Consider the following 24,113-nt stretch of genomic DNA (forward strand, 5'->3'; position numbering starts at 1 on the left):
CCTGCGGCTGGAGTTTTGTCGTTAGATGTCTAACGCTCACTTCAGCCACGACTCTAAATACCGGAGTTAGAAAGATCCCATTGAAAAGATAGGATACGCAATTGACGTAAGGGGATCTGCGGTATGGAAAAGTCGCGGCTGAAAAGTGAGCGTTAAACCCTATTTTGAGTGACTCCAAATACCGGAGTTAGCCTAAAACCAGCGTTAGGAGCCTCTAACGCTGGTTTTCACGGCTAACGCCAAACTCCAAATCTAGGCCTTAGAGTTGAGTTAAATTCAGGGTAAATATTTCTAAATATAAAAATGTATATCCAATATTCTGCAAATCCTTTTGTAAGCAAGGACTGGATTTCTCAAAGAGGCCACCCCCTTACCCTAGCTGAAAGGTTACTAATCTTGACAAGAATTGTAGATTTCAAAATGGCCATTCTTAAGGATCCAATCCATTGCGGTTTTTGCAATACACAGCCAATTATACCAATTAAAGAGTTATGATACCCAATTTTTTTTATTTCAAGGTTCAGCATGCAATTTAAGCAACTTTCTATTTTACTCCTATTATAAATGTTTCTTCTGTTTTGTATCTTTATTTGAAAAGCAGTAATGTAAGCTTAGGAGCCGGTCCATTTTTGGCAGCCACCAATCAGCAAGCGCTAACCAGGGTTCTGAAGCAAAAATGGGCCAGCTCATAAACTTACATTCCTGCTTTTTCAAATAAAGATACCAAGAGAATGAATAAAAAATGATAATAGGAGTAAATTAGAAAGTTGCTTAAAGTGATGGTAAATCCTAGCGTTTGTGAAACGCTATGATTTACCAGTGGAACAAATAAAGGGGGACTTTTCAGTCATGAAGTATAAAATAATTAATGCTGAACGTTCCTTTATTTCTCTGAAACGTTCGCCGCGCAGAGCGCCTCAGGCAGCCCAAGGAAGAATGTCATTTTGCTGTGATGTGACTTTTCCACCTCTTAGTCAATAGCGTGCTAGCTTCCCGCAATGGCGCCAGCTGGCCCACACGGCTATTGGCTAAGAGGTTGAAACGTCACCTCACAGCAAAATAGAGTTCTGCCGCGGGCTGCCTGAGGAGCTCAGTGTGGTGAACGCTTCAGAAAAATAAAGAAACTTTATTTGTTCCACTGGTAAATCCTAGCGTTTCACTTTAAAATTGCTTGCTCTATCTGAATCTGAAAGTTGGGGTTTCAAAACCCTTTAATACATGAAGACTCAGCCTACCATAATCTCTTTGTTGGGAGAACTTGTATGTTGAGAGTCTGGGTTGGTCCCTCCCTTCAATAAAACCCCCTGAATGCTTAATTATTTAATTTATATATTTTGATTTAATAAAGAAAATTTACATTTTGGATGATATAGAGTAGTTTAAGAAATACATTTTTTTAATAATATTAACTTTTCCCATCAATGTGAGTCGCAAGTATTCCCATTTTGTTTAGGGCTTCTTTAATCCTAACCCACATTTCTTTATTGTTTAGATCATACCACTTCCTATTTGATTTAATTAAATAACAAAATTTATGCTTACCTGATAAATTTCTCTCTTTCCGGATATGGTGAGTCCACGGGATCATCAATTACTGTTGGGAATATCACTCCTGGCCAGCAGGAGGAGGGCAAAGAGTACCACAGCAAAGCTGCTAAGTATCACTTCGCTTCCCACAACCCTCATTTGGCCAAAGGTAAATGGAGAAAAATAAGTAACACAAGGTGTAGAAGTGCCTGAGGTTTAGTAAAAAAAATAACTGCCTTGAAATAAAAGGGCAGGGCCGTGGACTCACCATATCCGGAAAGAAAGAAATTTATCAGGTAAGGATACATTTTCTTTTCTTTCCTAAGATATGGTGACTCCACAGGATCATCAATTACTGTTGGGAACCAATCCTCAAGCTAGATGACATAGATGATTAGGGAGGGACAAGACAGGTAACCTAAACAGAAGGCACCACCGCTTGAAGAACCTTTCTCCCAAAAAAACTCAGCTGAGGCAAAAATATCAAATTTGAAAATTTGGAAAAAAGTATGCAGAGAAGAGCAAGTTGCAGTCTTACAAATCTCTACAGAAGCTTCATCTTTTAAAACCCAAGAAGAGGAGATGGCTCTCATGGAATGAGCCGTAATTCCCTCAGGAGGCTACTGACCAGCAGTCCCATAAGCAAAACAAATTATACTTCTGAACCAGAGAGAAAGAAAAGTAGCAGAAGCTTTCTGACCTTTACGTTTCCCAGAGAAACAAACAAACAGAGCAGAATACTGGTGGAAATCCTAGTCACCTGTAAATAAAAATTTTAAGCACGCACAACATCCAAGATGCGCAACAAATGTTCTTTAAGAGAAAAAGAACTAGGACATAGAGAATGAAAAACAATATCCTGATTCAGATTTCTGTCCAAAACCCCTTAAGGAAGAAAACCTAACTTAGTACGAAGAACCGCCTTATCGGCATGAAGGAAAAGGTAAGACGAATCACACTGCAAAGCTGAGAGTTCCGACACTCTCCTAGCAGAAGAGATAACGATAAAAAACAAAAAAACGGGGGGCGGAGTCTACTCTCAAAGCGGCAAGATGTGTCTAAATGAAGCTCTCCGAGTTTAAGCTATTTTTTTGCAGTTTGTTCATAGCAAAATCTACAAAATATCGTCTTAATATATCAGACTGCACCGCTATATGGTTGGAGCCTTGATTTACCTCAAGAGTGGATACCCTGACTATGTTATTGCCTATGCTCTTTGGGATCAGCTGCGTGACAGACATTCTCACAGGCCTGGAAGCCATATTGTAAGCAGCTGCAACTACGCAGTCGGATTATTACGAATATAAAGCTCTGTGGGAATCACGGAACGCAGGTCTGGGACTGCCGCATTATTACCCCCCCCCCCCATTACCGGGGTTACGGGATCCTGTAAAAGGATATTGTGAATTACTTGTTCTTCCCCCTGAGGAAATTATCAACAACAATAACGTCTGAGGCGCTACCTACTGTGTTGAGATGGAAGCTTTGGCAAGATGGGAGGCCTGTATGCACAGAATTCTGCAAGATCATTATAGAGACCTGGAGAGGGACCTTTGCGCTATTCTCTTAGGGGAGAGTCTTTCTAAAAGAACGCCAAGAGTACTGGCTAGCCGCGCGCCAGCAGAAAATGATAGCAGCCCGGTTCCAGACTTAGCCGGGGGTGCTTGCAGAGGAGAGGCCCTCTTGGTCACTTCGCGGACAGTGACTAGTCCCGACTCACAAAGTATTCAGCCTACTCCTATTCCACCTTGGACACCTTTTGAGAAACTGGATGACCCACCCATTGCTGTATCACCCTCCGACCCCAGTCCGGAGCTGCCAGAAGCCGAGGTAGCTGAAATAAACGGTGAGGAGGGGCATACCTTTAACTGGGACATGGAGTGGGCAGTGGGACATACAATAGAGCGCTCCGTTTGGATTGTCTTTACTAGCCCCAAGAGCTCTAGATCAGGGACAGGGTCTCACAACCTCCATTCCTATAACTTTGGCCGTCGCTATAGATGCCCTGCTTTTGCCGATGTCGTATTCACAGCTCACAAGACCCATGCACCAACTCCTACCTCTAAAGGCCTTTCAAGACCCCGGCAGCTGAGAATTTACAAGCAGTCCTCTTACTTCAAGCATAACGCACATTTCAGTGTGACATCATTTGTCAGACACGGAGTGGGGTAAATATGATGGAGGACCCGGGCTTATAGCTTTATAACCTATGTTGTGGTTGCTAGTAGCCCCGTTTGTGAAACTTGACTTTCAGTAGCAAAACCGCTCTACATGGACGACATAGTCTGCTAAGTACCTAGCAAGTCTCTCCTAAGTTATAGGGACATTTACTGTTTAAATGGGGGGGGGGGGGGCTTTATTAGCAGCACTTGGGACATGTATATCCAGTAAGTTTGGTGTTTCTCTCAATTGCCCTGTGATGGATGTCCCTGTATTAATTCCTGGAGAATCCCCCCTCTGAGGTAATCACAAATAACAACCCCCCTAATGCTCCTAGTGAAATAGATCCCAGGCAACACAGACTACTACTTCACAGTAATAACTTAGTTATGCCATTACCCATTTGCTGCATGCTTGTAGTTATTCTGATGCCTCCCTGTTGGCATGATGTACTATTAAAATGCCACCAATCAAAATGTACAAAATGCCATTCTCTTTATTTTTTTTCTTATTATTGCGCTGATGTGCCAATTGTCTCATTATATACTCCAGTGTTTTTCTTGGTCCCGGATAGGGACTCTTAATTAGTATTATGATCCTCAGAACTAATGGGAGAAGGTTTATGCTTACCAAAGATTTCACAGTACCCTGGAAGCTCATTATATTCATTTGAGTGAGAAATTGTTGTACAACTTGTTGTTGATTTACATATAGTTACCGTATTTCTATTTTAAGTAGCCCAAAAGTGGCTATAGACTTAACAAATTTCCCTCCATTAATTACTCTCCTTTTCTATGGTCCAAGAGTGGCCTATCCTTTTCAGAGGAGGTTCTATACTTATAAAATTCAAGATTCATTAATGTCAATAGTTTATCTTGGTATGTTTATTTCAAGGTCCAAAAGAGACCGTACGTTACATTAGAGCACCTCAAACAAGCCATCTAACTTTCATGGGTCCACGAGTGGCCTGTTGAGTATTTTAGAGGTGTTTTCATTTATTGACTATAAAATATAAAACTGAGGTTTCAGACTCATACAATATTGTCTACTTGAAATTCTGTATATTTTGTCATTTTCTTATTGTTGTATTATGTTCTATGAGAAATATGGCATTTATTTTTGTCTGTATCGCTATGCAAGAAAACTTCCAAGATAACAACTTAATATCTGTGGAATGTAAAAACTTAAACAGAGCCTGCTGCAAAACGTTAAGAACAAGGTAAAGGAACACTAAACCCATTTTTTTTCTTTCATGATTTAGAAAGAGCATGCAATTTTAAACATCTTTCTAATTTACTTCTATTATCTAATTTGCTTCATTATCTTGATATCCTTTGCTGAAAAACATATCTAGATATGCTCAGAAGCAGCTGATTGGTGGCTTCACATAGATGCCTCGTGTGATTGGCTCACCCATGTGGATTGTTATTTCTTAAACAAAGGATATATAAAAAAGGAAGCAAATTAGATAATAGAAGTAAATTGGAATGTTGTTTAAAATTGCATTCTCTACTTGAATCATGAAAGAACATTTTTGGGTTTAGTGTCCCTTTAAGGCTCCAAGGAGGAGCCACCGACTTTAACACAGGCCTGATTCTGACCAGGGCATGACAAAAAGATTGCACATCTGGCACGTCCGCCAGACGCTTATGTAGCAAAATAGATAATGCAGCAAAACTGACCCTTCAGGGTACTGACTGACAAACCCTTCTCCAGACCTTCCTGGAGAAAAGACAAAAATCCCAGGAATCCTGACCTACTCCCAGAGTAACCCTTGGATTCATACCAACAAAGATATTTACGCCTTATCTTATGGTAAATCTTTCTAGCAACCGGAATGCGAGCCTGAACCATGGTCTCAATGACCATGAAAAAATCTACGCTTAGACAAAACTAAGCTTTCAATCTCCAAGCAGTCAACTTCAGAGAAACGAGATTTGGATGAAAGAAGGCACCCTAAATCAGAAGGTCCTTCCTCAGAGTCTTCAAGGCGGGAGAGACAAAATGTCCACTAGGTCTGCATACCAGATCCTGCGAGGCCACGCAGGGGCTATTAGGATCACTGACACTCTCTCCAATATGATATGAGCAAACGGAGGAAAAAGGAATGCAAGACTGAAATCCCAAGAAAACCACCAGAACATCTATCAGGATGGTCTGCGGATCCCTTGACCATGAACACCGAACCTAAGAAGCTTGGCATTTGCCGAAACTCCCTCAGAAGCCATCTCGGGAACCCCCATTTGAGGGTTTACCTAAAGAAACCTCCAGATGGAAAGCCAACTCCCCGGGATAAAATATCTGTCTGTTCTGAAGTCCGATTCCTAATTGTCCATCCCTGGGAAGTGGATGACAGACAGCAATTGTGAGCTTCCGCCCACTGAACAACCCAAGTCAACTCCCACATGGCTAAGGAACTCCGAGTTTCTCCCTGGTGGTTGATGTAGCCATTGAAGTGATATTGTCCAACTGGAACCAAGCTAAGGACGACTGAGGCCAAGCCATCAGAACACTGAAAATCGCTCTCAACTCTAAGATGTTAAAGAGGAGAGCAGACACTTCCGAGTCCAAAATCCCTGCGCCTTAAACAAGTCCCAGACTGCTTCCCAGCCCAGCAGGTTGGTGTCCGTGGTCACATCCACCAGGAATGTCTCCAGAAGCACACGCCCTGAGACAGATACCCCTGAAAAACCACTACGGGAGACTCTGGTCGACTGATCTAGATCTCTCCTCTGAGACAGATCCGAAAGTTCTCCATTTTTATGGAAAAATGCAAAGGGAACGATGTCCTTGGAACCATCAGACCAATTTTCTCCATACACTGAGTCACTGAAAAGTGAAGGTAAAATCAACTGCAGCTAGATCCAAACTCCCAACCTTCTGTTGCAAAATGGCTAAGCTATCTACCGGACCACTAGAGCTTGCTGTTGGCCAGACAGTAGACTGCAGAGAGAGGAAAAAGAGTAAACCCTTGATTATCTGATCTCTTTTAGAAATCTTCTCTTAGATAGAGAATCTATTAAGGTCTCCAAATAAATTACCCTTGAAGATGGAACAAGGGAATCGTTCTCCAGATTAATTTCCCACAGTGGGAAATAGATAGGACAAGATCTCTTGAAAGAGAGTTTGTTCGAAAGGAAGGGTGACACCTGAACCATATATTGTCCAGAAAAGCACCCTAGCAATGCCCCAAGACTGAACAGTCTTTCCAGGATGATGAAACTTAGAAACTTGAGAAAATCCCTCTATCACTCTCAGAGATGAAGGTCCTGAACCCAGTTCAAGGAATGTGTCTCATCATACCTGGATTGCGGATACTCTAGAATGAGAAATCTGCCCCTGGGAGGAAATCTTAGATTGTACTCCAAAAGCCATGACAGACCCTGTGGAAAGAGGAAAAGGAAAGCTTTTCTTTAGTCCTACTCTCTTGATGTAAGGTATAAAAAGAAATCCTTTTTCACCCGAAAAATTCAGAGGAAAATTCTGCCAGACCAAGTCCAAACAAGGACTCATCCTTGAAAGGAAACGCCAGAAGCGTGGATTAGGATAAAACATAAAATAATGAACCTGCAACTGTAGAACTATAAAGCCTAGGCTGTACCACTAAGCCACAGGTAGGCGGCTTAGCTGATCGAGATTTCAACCACAATGCCCGGCGGGCTAGCACAGCAAGTCTAAAAAACAAGGCAAACAATCAAACCTCCATCTGAATGGATCTGAAGAAGAGCAGCTACCCTCTTTAGGGATCAAAGTTCTCTGAGCCATAGTAGAAAAACTTCCTTCTACTTAGGGCACCGTGCATTTCAATGGAGTCAGCGACAGGAAAATCCTTTAAAGGACGGTAGACAGGGAGAAAGGTATCCCTAGCTACTCCTATTCCTGTGAAACTACCCAACGCATGTCTAGAAACACTTCCTTATAGGATGGAACATCATAGAAATGATAAAGTTCACAAAACTTTCAAAGGTTGACAATGACAGGGGTATCAATGTCTTCCAAGTAGCCAAAACCTCCTTTAACAATACACAAGGTGTTCAAGCATACATCTGAAGGAGGTAACTTCAGCATCAGATGAAGGAATTATACTGTCCAAATATGAGATTTCACCCTCAGAAACTACCGTCGAATCCTCCACACCAGACTTAGGTGAGAGAGCGTCTGTGTAGCAGAAAGTGGAGCAGAAACCTTACTATCTGAATCTTCAAATGTCTGTAGGCAGATACTGCTACAGATACAGCAGAAGATACCTGAGCTGCAAAATTTGCAGGCAAAAACACTCCTCCAGGAGTGGAACCGCAGGGCACTTGCATGTGATGCCATAGGCTTGGGATTTTAAAGGAGAAAGCTGTGGCATTGCCTGAATATCATCAACCTGGGAGACATGAGGGTCAAAGGGCAACAATCTATCTGTGCATCCAAAAGCCTTGGCTAAAAATGCAGCACAGAAAGCATAGACAAATAATATATTTCAAAATTTGGGCTGAAAAACAAGAGGCTCAAACAAAACGAATAATAAATATGAGGGACAGAATTTTCAGAAAAAAACTATTAGGTCCTCAAGAGCCAACAACAAGGTATTCCTAGGAACAGACATCTGATCCATACCAGAACATATGCCTCAAAACCCACATGGTTGTGTAAAAAAGGCTAAGATGTATAACACGAAATTAAAGTGTAAGACAATTTATTTATAAAAACCTTAACTTTTTTATACATTATGTCTCTGCTTGCTAATACTGTAATTAATTCTAACACTCAATAGAATCTATCAGGACGGCCTTTCTATGTAGGATGTACCATACTAAAAACATAAATTATACACCTAGTTATATAACCAGGGAGAATACCGGACCATCAGATCGAGGAATTATGCCACTCAAATTATACTCCCCCACAGCAGAACAAGAACGACGTCCCATTCTCAGCCGGAGAACAAGGCGGTGTTCATCTGTAGCCTAGCAAACCCTTAAAATGGCGCCTCTCTTCACTATGAAGGAGGCGGGGCCAAACATTGTAGGAGATGAGGCAATCTACATCGCGCTAATAAAAATACTTCAAAACATTAAATATAAGAATCCCCAGGGTATCTACCGACACCAAAGGGGAAAAACATACTGCAGTAAAGATACGATTATAGTACCGCTCCGCTTTTATAAATAGCTGACTGAAATGGTAAATTAGCGCCATAAGAATGGCGCCTAAAATGCAAAGCGCGCTCTCCTAAATAGCTCCAGTTCACAACACTTTCTTCAGATAACTTATACCATAAGGTCTATTGAAGACAGTGTCATGCTTATTGCCTAGGATGTTCAACCCTGGCTATACACAGCGCAATTCATAAACAGAGACCTTGCTAAGGCTTTAGTTTAATAAGCCAGAATCTCTGTACATTTCAACCCTGATAAAAAACTGAGCCCAATTGAGGATTAATTCCTTCCTGCCCTGAAGGAGATTAGACCCGTCTCCATATCACATGTTATACAGTGCCTGCTCTCTGCCATAAAACCTTCCCCATGAAGGATTTTGTGTCCCATAAGACAAAAAGGCCCTTACCTGCTTTTCCAGCTGTCTGGCAGGAGGACAGCTCACCCGGCATGAAAGAAAGCCACTCTTTACAGAGACCTGTGACAAACCTGAAAGAACAGAGTAAACCTACTCAGGCTTTCTATACCAGGGCAGCAACATGTTAGGAAAATGTAGCGAAGCCCACTTCACAAGTTCCTAACTGCTTAAAAGCCACCACTGCCCTACTGAAGAGACTAACATAGAGTACGGCTAGACCCAATCTTAAGAGGAAAGATCAGAGCAAACCTACTCTGGCTTTCAAAATAATAAAATCTTGATTAAAGTGAAATAAATCCAATTTTCTTCAGACACTGAAACTTCACCTCCTCCTTGCACCGAAGGCAAAGAGAATGACTGGGGGTTGTGGGAAGGGAAGTGATACTTAGCAGCTTTGCTGTGGTACTCTTTGCCTCCTCCTGCTGGCCAGGAGTAATATTACCAACAGTAATTGATGATCCCAATTATTTTTTCCAATTATTGTATATTAATCCTTTATCATATAAATGAAGTCAATTTTTCATACTCTGTAAGAGTCTAGGGATATTTTCTTGAATATATAAATCTTCCACATTTAGAGCAATGTTAAATTCTTCTGAGCATATGAAAATGTCATCAATTTTGTTTCTCAACATAATGGCCAGAGGTTCGATGATTAGATTAAAAATAGTGGGGATAAAGGACAACCCTGTCTTGCCCATTTAGAAATATATAGATTGTATAACACATCCCTATTGATTATAAGCTCAGAAACTGGATTATTATACAATTATTTAATATACATATATAATATAAGAAACTGATCCTTTAATCAATATCTACTCAAAGACAAAACCAAATGATCCCATTGAACTGAGTCGAATTGCTTTCTCTGCATCTATAGAAATAATAGCATTTTGTTACTATTTTTATGTTTTTTCCTGTAATTGTAAAGTATCAACAAAAACTTTTGTCAAATTAATATAGTTCTGTCATGCATAAATCCAGTCTGATCTGTATGAATTAAATCATGTATAAGGTATTTTAAGTCTTGACTCTATAATAGTTGCTAATAATTTATAATCCATATTTAACAGTGATATGGTTCGATAGGAGTCAAAGTTTTCTGGATCTCTGCCCTTCCTAAGAATTAAAGAAATAGGAAATCTTTTCTAGATTTATTTTTAATGAGGGTGTAATATTATTGGGTACACTTGGGTAGTATAAGGCAGGAAAGTAGAGATTTAATAGCTTTAGTAATTTCTTCATCCATAATATTTTTATTTAATTCCTTTAAATTATTTTGGTAAAATATTTGGTAAAGAACAATCATTCCAAAAATCTAATTTGTTACCCTTTTGTAACCCTTCAGCAGAGTATATTTTATGTAAACAATTTGTAAATTTTAATCTTTTTTCATTACTTTGTGTCATTCTTTCCCCTCTTTCTTGACTTGCTCCTATTATAGTTGAAGTTTTGGCCTGTTCTACCATATTTATCAAATATTTCCCTGTTTCCTCATAAAATCTATAAAAGTGTGCACATCATCTCAGAAACTCCATCAAAGTATTTTGCAAAATTAAAGCTTTTCTTTCCTTCCTAAATTTATCATAACTATCCCAATTAATTTTATTTGGAATTCTCAAGTATGAATTATATGAACTGACCAATTTAATAGAATATCCCTGATATGTATTTTTCTTTTATAGAACATACAAAATATGGAATGCATTTTACTTACCTACTGAAGTAGGCATTTCCCCCCACTGAAGCACCACATCTTTAGTTATTCTACCATAGGTATTCACATACACTCCCTCGTCTTCATAGCACACAAGCATTTCCATGCCATCTGTTTTGGGCAGGATTACTATAGCGTGTGGGGTGATGTTACCTTGAATCTGAAAGAAAGTGGAGGACAATTAATACACTTAAAGGGACACTGAACCCAAATTGTTTCTTCAGATAGAACATGCAATTTTAAGCAACTTTCTAATTTACTCTTATTATCAATTTTTCTTCGTTCTCTTGCTATCTTTATTTGAAAAAGAAGGCATCTAAGCTTTTTTTTTGCTCAGACCTCTGGACAGCACTTTTTTTTAAATATCTTTTTATTAAGAGAGTACATATAGATGCATAAGGTCATAACTCCATCACAATGTAGATTCCAATATAATCAAGTAGGATAACACTTTGCTTAGTGACAAATACAAAGTTCATGAGAAAATACTGCTCCACCATTAGTTCTAAAAAGCATATTACTGTTGTTCGTTTTTCATTGGACAACACTTTTTAATTGGTGGATGAATTTATCCACCAATCAGCAAGAACAACCCAAAAATGGGCCGGCATCTAAACTTACATTCTTGCATTTCAAATAAAGATACCAAGAGAATGAAGAAAATTTGATAATAGGAGTAAAATAGAAAGTTGCTTAAAATGTCATGCTCTATCTGACTCACAAAAGAAAACATTTGGGTTCAGTGTCCCTTTAAGTTAATACAGAAGGTTATATAATGCTCTATCAAAAAGAAAACAAAAAACTTAGCAGAAAATGTTTGGAATATCACTTCCTGTTCCTATAAAATTTCACACAAAAAAAGTATAATAAGCAGCTGACTTTTAAACATCATTAAAAGTGAATATGGTGGTTATGATTTTAAAAATGTCTATTTGCTCCTTTTCAAGTCACTACATAATAAACACATATATTATAAATGGTAACAATTTAGTTACTGCGATATACGTTATTTTAAAACGCAATAATTTTCAGTTTTTAATAAAGAGATACACTGTAATTGTATAGTGACACGTGTTCAATAGTTAGTAGGTTAGAACAATAATTACTTATTTCATAGTATTTCATATCATATATCCTAGCGATACAATGAATGCTATACAGAATGGAACTATACATAAATATATAATGTGTATTGCTACTTACATGAGATGGGATGTAGATGTCATATGTATTTCCAGAATCTACATCAATTACATGGAAACCGGTGCTTGAGCCAAAAATTACTTTTAATCTTTGACCTTCTTCTACAGTCAGATCACAGAGCAATGGTCTATGCTGGAGGTCTGTAAAGGACTTAAAACAGATTTCCATTTTTCTTTTTCATTTCAAGAAAACGTATAAGGCTTGATTTACATGATACAGACTTCAATGCTTCTTTCAAGACTGCACTGAACCCACCCTATTTGTACTTTATTTTTCCATAAATTCTTTATTACGGGGAACTACACCATTAAAGGGTTAGTAAAAATTCAAAATAATGATATATAATTCTGCCCATAGTGCAGAATTATATAGCATTATCTTAGCGGCACCTTTATACATCTAAAGCATTTCCTGATTTTTTTTTTTATCACAAAGTTGGACTCCGCTCTAATCTGGTAGCGGGAGCAAGTTATATTCACTTCAATGGCGCGATCGTGCGGGCTGTGACTAGACAGCGCGCCCACGAATCGCATTTGAAAAACAAGACCCGCTCAGTAGAACCTTGAGCGGAGTCCAACTTTGGGATAAAAAAATCAGGAAATGCTTTAGATGTATAAAGGTGCCGCTAATATAATGTTATATAATTTTGCACTCCCAACATTCCCATTTTTTCATACTTCTATGGTTGAGTTTGCATCCTTTTGTCAGAATACTAACACCAAGGAACTTTATTTGATACTCACCTGCCCCCCCCCCCCTTCCCCTGCACTGAAGCTTCTTTCCTTATTAATATATATACCAAACTGAAGAGAGACAGAGAGAGAGAGAGAGAGACAAAGAGAGTGAGACAGAGAGAGATACAGAGAGAGATCCACCTACCCTGCCTTAGCCCTGCTCTCTCATTTACCTTTCAAATCCACTGTCTTATAAATTCTTCCACTATCACTATGGAAACACTGGCAAAATCCAATCCATTGTCACTGACAACACATCAAAGACTCCTAAAGTTATCTAAGACCTCTCTTCAAGCTACTAACTCACCACAGCAATTTATTTTTAAACTGTAAGCTCTCTTGGGAGTAAGGCCATCTCAATCTACCGAGTATTCTCATCCTTGTCTTAAACTTATTTATTGAATTGTACATCAACAACAAAACAAATCAAATTTGGGACTGAATGTGTTTTTGTTAGATGCTATTATAAGGTGGAGTTTAGTAAGAAAAAAGTCTAAGGGATTAGTTTAGGAAGAGTTGGGTTGAAACCAGGACTGTAGAAATTGTGTATTTGTTAGAGGACTATCAAGGGTGGTTTTAATAATTTGGACATTTTAAAATAGTTATCCTGATGGATGAGGATCAGGTTGGATAAAAAAAAAAATGAGATAAAATAACATAAAACATATTCTTATTATACATACCTTAAAAGCCATAAACTTATGGTATGGTTTTGGAGCCCAGGCATAAATTTCTACAGCACTTTTCAAAGCAATAACCAAAAACTTGATTCTTTCATATTTCACTAAAATCAAAAGGAACACACAGCTAAAGAAATAATGAAATATTAAGACAAAAATCACTTCATATCTTGCTAGTTAAAGGGATAGAAATGTCAAAATTAAATGTGGATTCAACTTCAAATACAAGCATTTTTACAATATACTTCTAATGAAAATGATTACTGTTTTTTTCTGTGACATACACACATTTACTGTGAGGGTCCATTTTGAAATGTGCCCATGCACATGTCATTTCTTGACTTTTCTATCCCTTTAAGGACATTATGCTAACTATGGATCATTTGTAACATTTTTTGCTGGGACATTGTCAACTTGAAAATGCTGTGAAAATGATATTAACACAGTAATAATATTGATACTAGATAACAGCATTAGTGTTGCCTATGTTGTCCAGCCCATTACACCACAATTAAGAGTAAGTGCCTCACATCTCTCTAGCATCCAAAGCTTCCATCACCGCTCAAGCATTTCTCAAAACCATGAGATCACCTTATACTTAGAGGTTATAAACCCAGTTAAAATTAAAACACTTGCGGTGAGATTACATATGCGGTGCAGGCTTCAGCGCAACTGCTGAAACCTGCGTCGCCCGTAATTTTACCTCGCTCATTGGGAATCACATAAACTGCGCCGGCAGTTCATATACTGCCATAAGCCAAATAAAATAGTGATGTCCAGAAATGTGCATAAATAAACATTTCTGGAGTCGCCAGTGACTTATGGCAGTTTAGAAACTGCCAGGGCGTAATAAAAACACAAACAAATCCTAAATCGCAGTAAAAAAAAACCCGCCTCCCAAAAATAAACCCTACACGAAAAACCTCTATATCCGCCATCACCCCACATCGCAAATACTAATAAATGTATTAACCTCTAAATCGTCACCCCCCACAACGCAATATACCTTAATAAACTATTAACCCCTAATCCGACATCCCCCCACATCGCAATCTGCAAAATGAATATATTTACAACTAAAACGCCACCCCTACAACGCAAAGTATCTAATTAACCTATTAACCCCTAAACCGTCATTCCTCCACAACGCAATAAACCTAAGTACAATATTAACCCCTTAACCGCCAACCCCCCCATCGCATTAAACCTAATTAACCTATAAACTCCTAAACCGCCAACCCCCCACAACATAAATAAATAATAAAAAAAATAAAAAAATACTAAATTACAATTAAAATGAAAAACCTAACATTACATAAAAAAACAACAACCTAAGATTAAATTGAATAAAGTCTAACATTACAAAAAATAAAGTCTAACATTACAGAAAAAAAAATAAAACAAATTATCAAAAATAAAAAAATGAAACCTAATCTAATAACCCCTATGAAAATAAAAAAGCCCCCATAAATAAAAACACCCCCTAATCTAAACTAAACTACCAATAGTCCTTAAAAGGGACTTTTGTAGGGTTTTGCCCTAAAGCGATCAGCTCTTTTACATTAAAAAAAATACTAAGTCCCCCCTAACAGTAAAATCCCCAACCCACCACCAAACCCCCCAAAATAAAAAAAACTAACAATAAAAAAAACCTAAGCTACCCATTGCCCCTAAAGCAGCATTTGTATGGGCATTGCCCTTAAAAGGGCAATCAGCTCTTTTGCAGCCCAAAAGATCTAAAAAAAAGCCACCCTAAAAAATAAAAATAAATCCTAAATTTAACTCCCAAATAGGTACTCACCGTTCCTGAAGTCCAACGGAAAAGGTCTTCTTCCAGGCGGCAACATATTCTTCCATCGCAGAGACCTATCTTCATCCAGGACCAAGGTGACACGAAGCTGAGGTGACCGCAGAACAGGACCAGCGACTTCAGAGCCATTCAGCGTAGAGGATCCTCTTCGTACGATCACCGCCGCACACTGAGGATTGAATGCAAGGTACACATTTTATATTTGGGGTACCTTGCATTCCTATTAGATGACATTTTTTAAATCAGCCAATAGGGTGAGAGCTACATACATCATATAGGCTGTTTAAATCAGCCAATAGGATTTTAGTAGCTCTCATCCTATTGGCTGAATTATAAACGGGTTCCTTGCATTCAATCCTCAGTGTGCGGCGGTGATCGTACAAAGAGGATCCTCTACGCTGGATGGCTCAGCGGTTGGCGTTCTTGCTCCGCAGTCACCTCCACTCCGCATCGACTTGATCCTGGATGAAGATAGAAGAGGTCCCCGCGCTGGAAGAAGATATCGCTGCCTGAAAAAAGACCTTCTCTGCCGGATTTCAGGAACAGTGAGTACCTATTTGGGGCTTAGATTTAGGAATTTTTTTTCATCTTTTTGGGGTGGCTTTTTTTTTAGATTATGTTTTTTTGGGCTGCAAAAGAGCTGATTGCCCTTTTTAGAGCAATGCCCATACAAATGCTCCTTTAGGGGCAATGGGCAGTTTAGGTTTTTTTAGTGTTAGTTTTTTTATTTTGGGGGTTTGGTGGGTGGGGAGTTTTACTGTTAGCGGGGACTTAGTATTTGTTTATTGTAAAAGAGCTGTTTAACTTAGGGCAATGATCTACAAAAAGCCATTTTAAGGGCTATTGGTAGTTTAGTTTAGATTAGGGGGTATTTTTATTTTGGGGGGGTCCTTTTTTAATTTCATAGGGGTATTAGATTAGGTTTAATTTTTTTTTTTTTGATAATTTTGTTTATTTTTTTCAGTAATGTTAGACTTTTTATATTTTGTAATTTTAGATTTAATCTAATCTTAGTTTTTTTTAAGTAATGTTAGTTTTTTTTAATTTTAATTGTAATAGTATTTTTTTATTTAATGTAATTGGGGTTAATTTAGGGGGTTTAGGTTAGGGGGCTTAGTAATTAAATTAGTTATTTGCATTGTGGTGGGTTGGCGGTTTAGGAGTTAATAGTGTAATTAGGTTTATTGCGTTGTGGGGGAATGGCGGTTTAGGGGTTAATAGGTTAATTAGTTACTTTGCGATGTGGGGGTTGCGAATTTGGGGTTAATACATTTATTAGGTAGTTTGCAAATACTATTAAAAACAGGGGCACTTTCATTCATCAAACTTTACATTGCAGCGCATTTTACAAATACTTACCTTCTCCTGAAACACCGGATCGCCGATCCCCCCGCCTGCTTCTTCCTGCTGTACTTACACAGCAATGACGAAACCAGCTTCCTCCAATCACGACGTGGCCTCACCAGATGGACGCTCCTGGGGAGAAGCCGTGATTGGAGGAAGCCGGTTTCGTCATTCCTGCAGGTGGGGGATCAGCAAAACCGGCGTTTCAGGAGAAGGTAAGTTTTTGTAAAATCCGCTGCAATGTAAACTTTGATGAATGAAAGTGCCCCTGTTTTTAATAGCATTTTAAAAACCGGGCACTTTTTCAACAAAGTTTACATTCAATTTAATATTTTCAGGGAGTTACAGTGCTCACATATTCAGCGCAAGGCTTGCTGTGCCTGCCTATGTGTGGCAAGGTGAAAGTGGAGTAAAATTTCTCCATTTTCGCCGCTTAAGTCCTTGCACTGAAAATGTGATACCGAATTGCTACTCGGTTCTATGTTAGTTTATGAAAGTAAAATTAGCGGGCGACTGGTGAAATATACGGGCTGCATTTATTTGCGGCACCGTATATGTGATATTAATACTATACTAAAAACCGGCGTCGCCAGCTTTTGCGGGCAAATTTGCATATGTAATCTTGCCCAAGGTGTCTTGAGGGGGATTGAACCTGTGATGGTAAGCTCAAAAGGAAGATTCTCAAGGCTAGGGCTGTCCATACTATGTCAATTATGTAAGGCTAAATTTAGGTACACTGATAGGAGCTTAGGAGTGTGCATGTGTCTATAGCAGGCTATGGCAGAAGTGTATGCAGCAATGTATAACATTGCTATAAACAATGTTGCAAGCACTGCTAACAAATGACTAACTACCTGCACGCTCCTGAGCTTACCTAGGAATACTCTTTAACATAGGATGCCAAGAGAACGAAGCAAAATAATATAAGTAAATTGGAATGTTCTTAAACATTTCATGCTCTATCCAATCCATTTGTTTAATTTTTACTTTACTGTCCCTTTAATATGTTATAAAAACAAATTATGCTTACCAGATAATTTACTTTCCTTCTGTACAGGGAAAGTCCACAGCTGCATTCATTACTTGTGGGAAATACTGAACCTGGCCACCAGGAGGTGGCAAAGACACCCCAGCCAAAGGCTTAAATACCTCCCAACACTTCCCTCATCCCCCAGTCATTCTGCTGAGGGAACACGGAACAGTAGGAGAAATATCAGGGTGAGAAGGTGCCAGAACAACAAATTTAGGGTTGCCCATCGGAGAACACGGGCGGGAGCTGTGGGCTCTCCCTATACAGAAGGAAAGGAAATGATCTGATAAGCATAATTTATGTTTTCCTTCTTAATATACAGAGAGTTCACAGCTGCATTCATTACTTGTGAGAAATTATACCCAAGCTACAGAGGGCACTGAATGCTAACGGGAGGGCAAAAAAAAAGAGGCGCCAACATCTCAGGTCACCACAGCCTGTAACAAACCCATTCTCCCAAAGACTGCTTCAACGGAAAAAAAAAGGAAAAGGAAAAGAATGCTAGGAGGAGCAAGCAGCGGCCCAACAATCAGATCTCATGCCAAAGACCCAAGAAGACGTCACTGCTCTCAAACTGAGCCGTAAACCTCTGAGGAAGCTAGTGTCCCACAGTCTCCTATATTAAGCAAAAGACACTCCTCAACTAACAATAAGGAAGTCGACAATGCCTTCAGACCCTTGCACTTCCCAAATACGAATATTCAACAGAGAAAACTGTCTATTCCTATGTAGCCTGAAAGGACATCAAGACTGGATTCCCAAAAAAGGGAAAAACGTTTCCTTCTAGAGAAGGAATACGACATATAAAAAATAACAATAAAAAAAAACACAATCTCACAATTGAAGTCAAATAGACACAACCTTAGGAAGAAAACCTAACTAGTCTTGAAAAACCGCCTTATTTTTCTAATAAAAATACAGAGGATAAATGGATAATATTTAAAAATTTGTTAAATAAATATACATATCAACACATACCATATGGTTATAAAAATAAAAATAAAAAAACAAAGCCGTTATGGCTAAATAAAAATGTGTTAAGAGAAATTAGGAAAAAACGTAGGGCATTTAAATTATTAAAAGAAAATAGTACAGACGCAACATACAATATTTATAAGGAATGTAACAAAGCATGCAAAAAAGCAATCAAATTAGCCAAAATTGAAAATGAAAAATGAATTGCCAAGGATTCTAAGTCTAACCCTAAAAGGTTCTTTAAGTACATAAATAGCAAAAAAACATAATTTATGCTTACCTGATAAATTTATTTCTCTTGTAGTGTAGTCAGTCAACGGGTCATCCATTACTTATGGAATATATCTCTTCCTAACAGGAAGTTGCAAGAGGATCACCCAAGCAGAGCTGCTATATAGCTCCTCCCCTCACATGTCATATTCAGTCATTCGACCAAAACCAGACGAGAAAGGAGAAACTATAGGGTGCAGTGGTGACTGGAGTTTAATTAAAATTTAGATCTGCCTTAAAGACAGGGCGGGCCGTGGACTGACTACACTACAAGAGAAATAAATTTATCAGGTAAGCATAAATTATGTTTTCTCTTGTTAAGTGTAGTCAGTCCACGGGTCATCCATTACTTATGGAATACCAATACCAAAGCTAAAGTACACGGATGGAGGGAGGGACAAGGCAGGAACCTTAAACAGAAGGAACCACTGCCTGAAGAACCTTTCTCCCAAAAATAGCCTCCGAAGAAGCAAAAGTGTCAAATTTGTAAAATTTTGAAAAAGTGTGAAGTGAAGACCAAGTTGCAGCCTTGCAAATCTGTTCAACAGAGGCCTCATTTTTAAAGGCCCAGGTGGAAGCCACAGCTCTAGTAGAATGAGCTGTAATCCTTTCAGGAGGCTGCTGTCCAGCAGTCTCATAGGCTAAACGTATTATGCTACGAAGCCAAAAAGAGGTAGCCGAAGCCTTTTGACCTCTTCTCTGTCCAGAGTAAACGACAAACAGGGAAGAAGTTTGACGAAAATGTTTAGTTGCCTGCAAATAGAACTTCAGGGCACGGACTACGTCCAGATTATGCAAAAGTCGTTCCTTCTTTGAAGAAGGGTTAGGACACAGTGATGGAACAACAATCTCTTGATTGATATTCCTGTTAGTAACTACCTTAGGTAAGAACCCAGGTTTAGTACGCAGAACTACCTTGTCTGAATGAAAAATCAGATAAGGAGAATCACAATGTAAGGCAGATAACTCAGAGACTCTTCGAGCCGAGGAAATAGCCATCAAAAACAGAACCTTCCAGGATAACAGCTTGATATCAATGGAATGAAGGGGTTCAAATGGAACGCCTTGAAGAACGTTAAGAACTAAGTTTAAGCTCCACGGCGGAGCAACAGTCTTAAACACAGGCTTAATCCTAGCTAAAGCCTGACAAAAAGCCTGAACGTCTGGAACTTCTGCCAGACGTTTGTGTAGAAGAATAGACAGAGCAGAAATCTGTCCTTTTAACGAACTAGCAGATAAGCCCTTTTCTAAACCCTCTTGTAGAAAAGACAATATCCTAGGAATCCTAACCTTACTCCATGAGTAACTCTTGGATTCGCACCAATATAAATATTTACGCCATATCTTATGGTAAATTCTTCTGGTAACAGGCTTCCTAGCCTGTATTAAGGTATCAATAACCGACTCCGAGAAGCCACGCTTTGATAGAATCAAGCGTTCAATCTCCATGCAGTCAGCCTCAGAGAAATTAGATTTGGATGGTTGAAAGGACCCTGAATTAGAAGGTCCTGTCTCAGAGGCAGAGACCACGGTGGACAGGACGACATGTCCACTAGGTCTGCATAACAGGTCCTGCGTGGCCACGCAGGCGCTATCAGAATCACCGAAGCTCTCTCCTGTTTGATCTTGGCAATCAAACGAGGAAGCATCGGAAATGGTGGAAACACATAAGCCATGTTGAAGACCCAAGGGGCTGTCAGAGCATCTATCAGCACCGCTCCCGGGTCCCTGGACCTGGATCCGTAACAAGGAAGCTTGGCGTTCTGGCGAGACGCCATGAGATCCAGATATGGTTTGCCCCAACGATGAATCAGTTGAGCGAAGACCTCCGGATGAAGTTCCCACTCCCCCGGATGAAAAGTCTGGCGACTTAGAAAATCCGCCTCTCAGTTCTCCACGCCTGGGATGTAAATCGCTGACAGGTGGCAAGAGTGAGACTCTGCCCAGCGAATTATGTTTGAGACTTCCAACATCGCTAGGGAACTTCTGGTTCCCCCTTGATGGTTGATGTAAGCCACAGTCGTGATGTTGTCCGACTGAAATTTGATGAACCTCAGAGTTGCTAACTGAGGCCAAGCTAGGAGAGCATTGAATATTGCTCTTAATTCCAGAATATTTATTGGGAGGAGTTTCTCCTCCTGAGTCCATAGTCCCTGAGCCTTCAGGGAGTTCCAGACTGCGCCCCAGCCTAGAAGGCTGGCGTCTGTTGTTACAATCGTCCAATCTGGCCTGCGAAAGGTCATCCCCTTGGACAGATGTGGCCGAGAAAGCCACCATAGAAGAGAATCTCTGGTCTCTTGATCCAGATTTAGCAGGGGGGACAAATCTGAGTAATCACCATTCCACTGACTTAGCATGCACAATTGCAGCGGTCTGAGATGCAGGCGCGCAAATGGTACTATGTCCATTGCCGCTACCATTAAGCCGATTACTTCCATGCACTGAGCTACTGACGGGTGTGGAATGGAATGAAGGACACGGCAAGCATTTAGAAGTTTTGATAACCTGGCCTCCGTCAGGTAAATTTTCATCTCTACAGAATCTATAAGAGTCCCTAGCAAGGGAACCCTTGTGAGTGGTAATAGAGAACTCTTTTCCACGTTCACCTTCCACCCTTGCGACCTCAGAAATGCCAGAACTATCTCTGTATGAGACTTGGCAGTTTGAAAACTTGACGCTTGTATCAGAATGTCGTCTAGGTACGGAGTCACCGATATGCCTCGCGGTCTTAGTACCGCCAGAAGTGAGCCCAGAACTTTTGTAAAGATTCTTGGAGCCATAGCTAATCCGAAGGGAAGAGCTACAAACTGGTAATGCCTGTCTAGGAAAGCAAATCTTAGGTACCGATAATGATCCTTGTGAATCGGTATGTGAAGGTAGGCATCCTTTAAGTCCACTGTGGTCATGTACTGACCCTCTTGGATCATGGGAAGGATGGTTCGAATAGTTTCCATTTTGAATGATGGAACTCTTAGGAATTTGTTTAGGATTTTTAAGTCCAAGATTGGTCTGAAGGTTCCCTCTTTCTTGGGAACCACAAATAGATTTGAATAGAATCCTTGCCCGTGTTCCGTCCGCGGAACTGGGTGGATCACCCCCATTAGTAAGAGGTCTTGTACACAGCGTAGAAACGCCTCTTTCTTTATTTGGTTTGCTGATAACCTTGAAAGATGAAATCTCCCTCGTGGAGGAGAAGTTTTGAAGTCCAGGAGATATCCCTGAGATATGATCTCCAACGCCCAGGGATCCTGGACATCTCTTACCCAAGCCTGGGCGAAGAGAGAAAGTCTGCCCCCCACTAGATCCGTTTCCGGATAGGGGGCCCTCTCTTCATGCTGTCTTAGGGGCAGCAGCAGGTTTCTTGGCCTGCTTGCCCTTGTTCCAGGACTGGTTAACTTTCCAGCCCTGTCTGTAACGAGCAACAGCTCCTTCCTGTTTTGGAGCGGAGGAAGTTGATGCTACTCCTGCCTTGAAGTTACGAAAGGCACGAAAATTAGACTGTTTGGCCTTTGATTTGGCCCTGTCCTGAGGTAGAGCATGGCCCTTACCTCCAGTAATGTCAGCTATAATTTCTTTCAAGCCGGGCCCGAATAAGGTCTGCCCTTTGAAAGGAATATTAAGCAATTTAGATTTAGAAGTCACGTCAGCTGACCAGGATTTAAGCCATATCGCTCTGCGCGCTTGGATGGCGAATCCGGAGTTCTTAGCCGTAAGTTTGGTTAAATGTACGACGGCATCAGAAACAAATGCGTTAGCTAGCTTAAGTGCTTTAAGCTTGTTCATAATTTCATCCAATGGAGCTGTGCGAATGGCCTCTTCCAGAGACTCAAACCAGAATGCCGCCGCAGCAGTGACAGGCGCAATGCATGCAAGGGGCTGTAAGATAAAACCTTGTTGAACAAACATTTTCTTAAGGTAACCTTCTAATTTCTTATCCATTGGATCTGAAAAGGCACAACTATCCTCCACCGGGATAGTGGTACGCTTAGCTAAAGTAGAAACTGCTCCCTCCACCTTAGGGACCGTCTGCCATAAGTCTCGTGTGGTGGCGTCTATAGGAAACATTTTCCTAAATATGGGAGGAGCGGAAAAAGGCACACCAGGTCTATCCCACTCCTTGCTAATAATCTCTGTAAGTCTTTTAGGTATAGGAAACACGTCAGTACACACCGGTACCGCATAGTATCTATCCAACCTACATAATTTTTCTGGAATTGCAACCGTGTTACAATCATTCAGAGCCGCTAATACCTCCCCTAGCAATATGCGGAGGTTCTCAATCTTAAATTTAAAATTAGAAATCTCTGAATCCAGTCTCCCTGGATCAGATCCGTCACCCACAGAATGAAGCTCTCCGTCTTCATGTTCTGCAAACTGTGACGCAGTATCTGACATGGCTCTCACCTCATCCGCGCGCTCTGTCCTTAACCCAGAGCTATCGCGCTTGCCTCTTAATTCTGGCAATTTAGATAATACTTCTGTCATAACAGTAGCCATGTCTTGCAAAGTGATTTGTAAGGGCCTCCCTGATGTACTTGGCGCCACAAAATCACGCACCTCCTGAGCGGGAGGCGAAGGTACTGACACGTGAGGAGAGTTAGTCGGCATAACTTCCCCCTCGTTGTCTGGTGATAATTTCTTTACATGTAAAGACTGACTTTTATTTAAAGTAACATCAATGCAATTAGTACACAAATTTCTATTGGGCTCCACATTGGCCTTTAAACATAGTGAACAAAGAGATTCATCTGAGTCAGACATGTTTAAACAGACTAGCAATGAGACTAGCAAGCTTGGAAATACTTTTCTAAATAAATTTACAAGCAATATAAAAAACGCTACTGTGCCTTTAAGAAGCACAAAAAGCTGTCACAGTTGAAATAACAATGAACCAAAATAGTTATAGCAACCAATTTTTCACAGTAAATGTATTAAGTTAGCAAAGGATTGCACCCACCAGCAAATGGATGATTAACCCCTTAATACCCAAAAACGGATAACAATTTAATAATTAACGTTTTTAACACAGTCAAAACACACTGTCACAGGTCTGCTGTGACTGATTACCTCCCTCAAAATGACCCCTGACCCTGACCCC

The 24,113-nt window shown here is 40.0% G+C and overlaps 1 protein-coding gene across 1 annotated transcript in view; it reads right to left on the minus strand.

Annotated features, from left to right (window-relative positions):
* Positions 1-24,113, minus strand: part of TNIK (TRAF2 and NCK interacting kinase) — a 949,249-nt gene that overhangs the window by 25,552 nt on the left and 899,584 nt on the right. Inside the window, 3 exon segments of the mRNA XM_053710136.1 lie at positions 10,970-11,129; positions 12,173-12,322; positions 13,590-13,690. Coding sequence (XP_053566111.1) covers positions 10,970-11,129; positions 12,173-12,322; positions 13,590-13,690 — 411 coding nt within the window.

Source organism: Bombina bombina, chromosome 4, assembly GCF_027579735.1.
Source record: "Bombina bombina isolate aBomBom1 chromosome 4, aBomBom1.pri, whole genome shotgun sequence".
Lineage (NCBI taxonomy): Eukaryota > Metazoa > Chordata > Amphibia > Anura > Bombinatoridae > Bombina > Bombina bombina.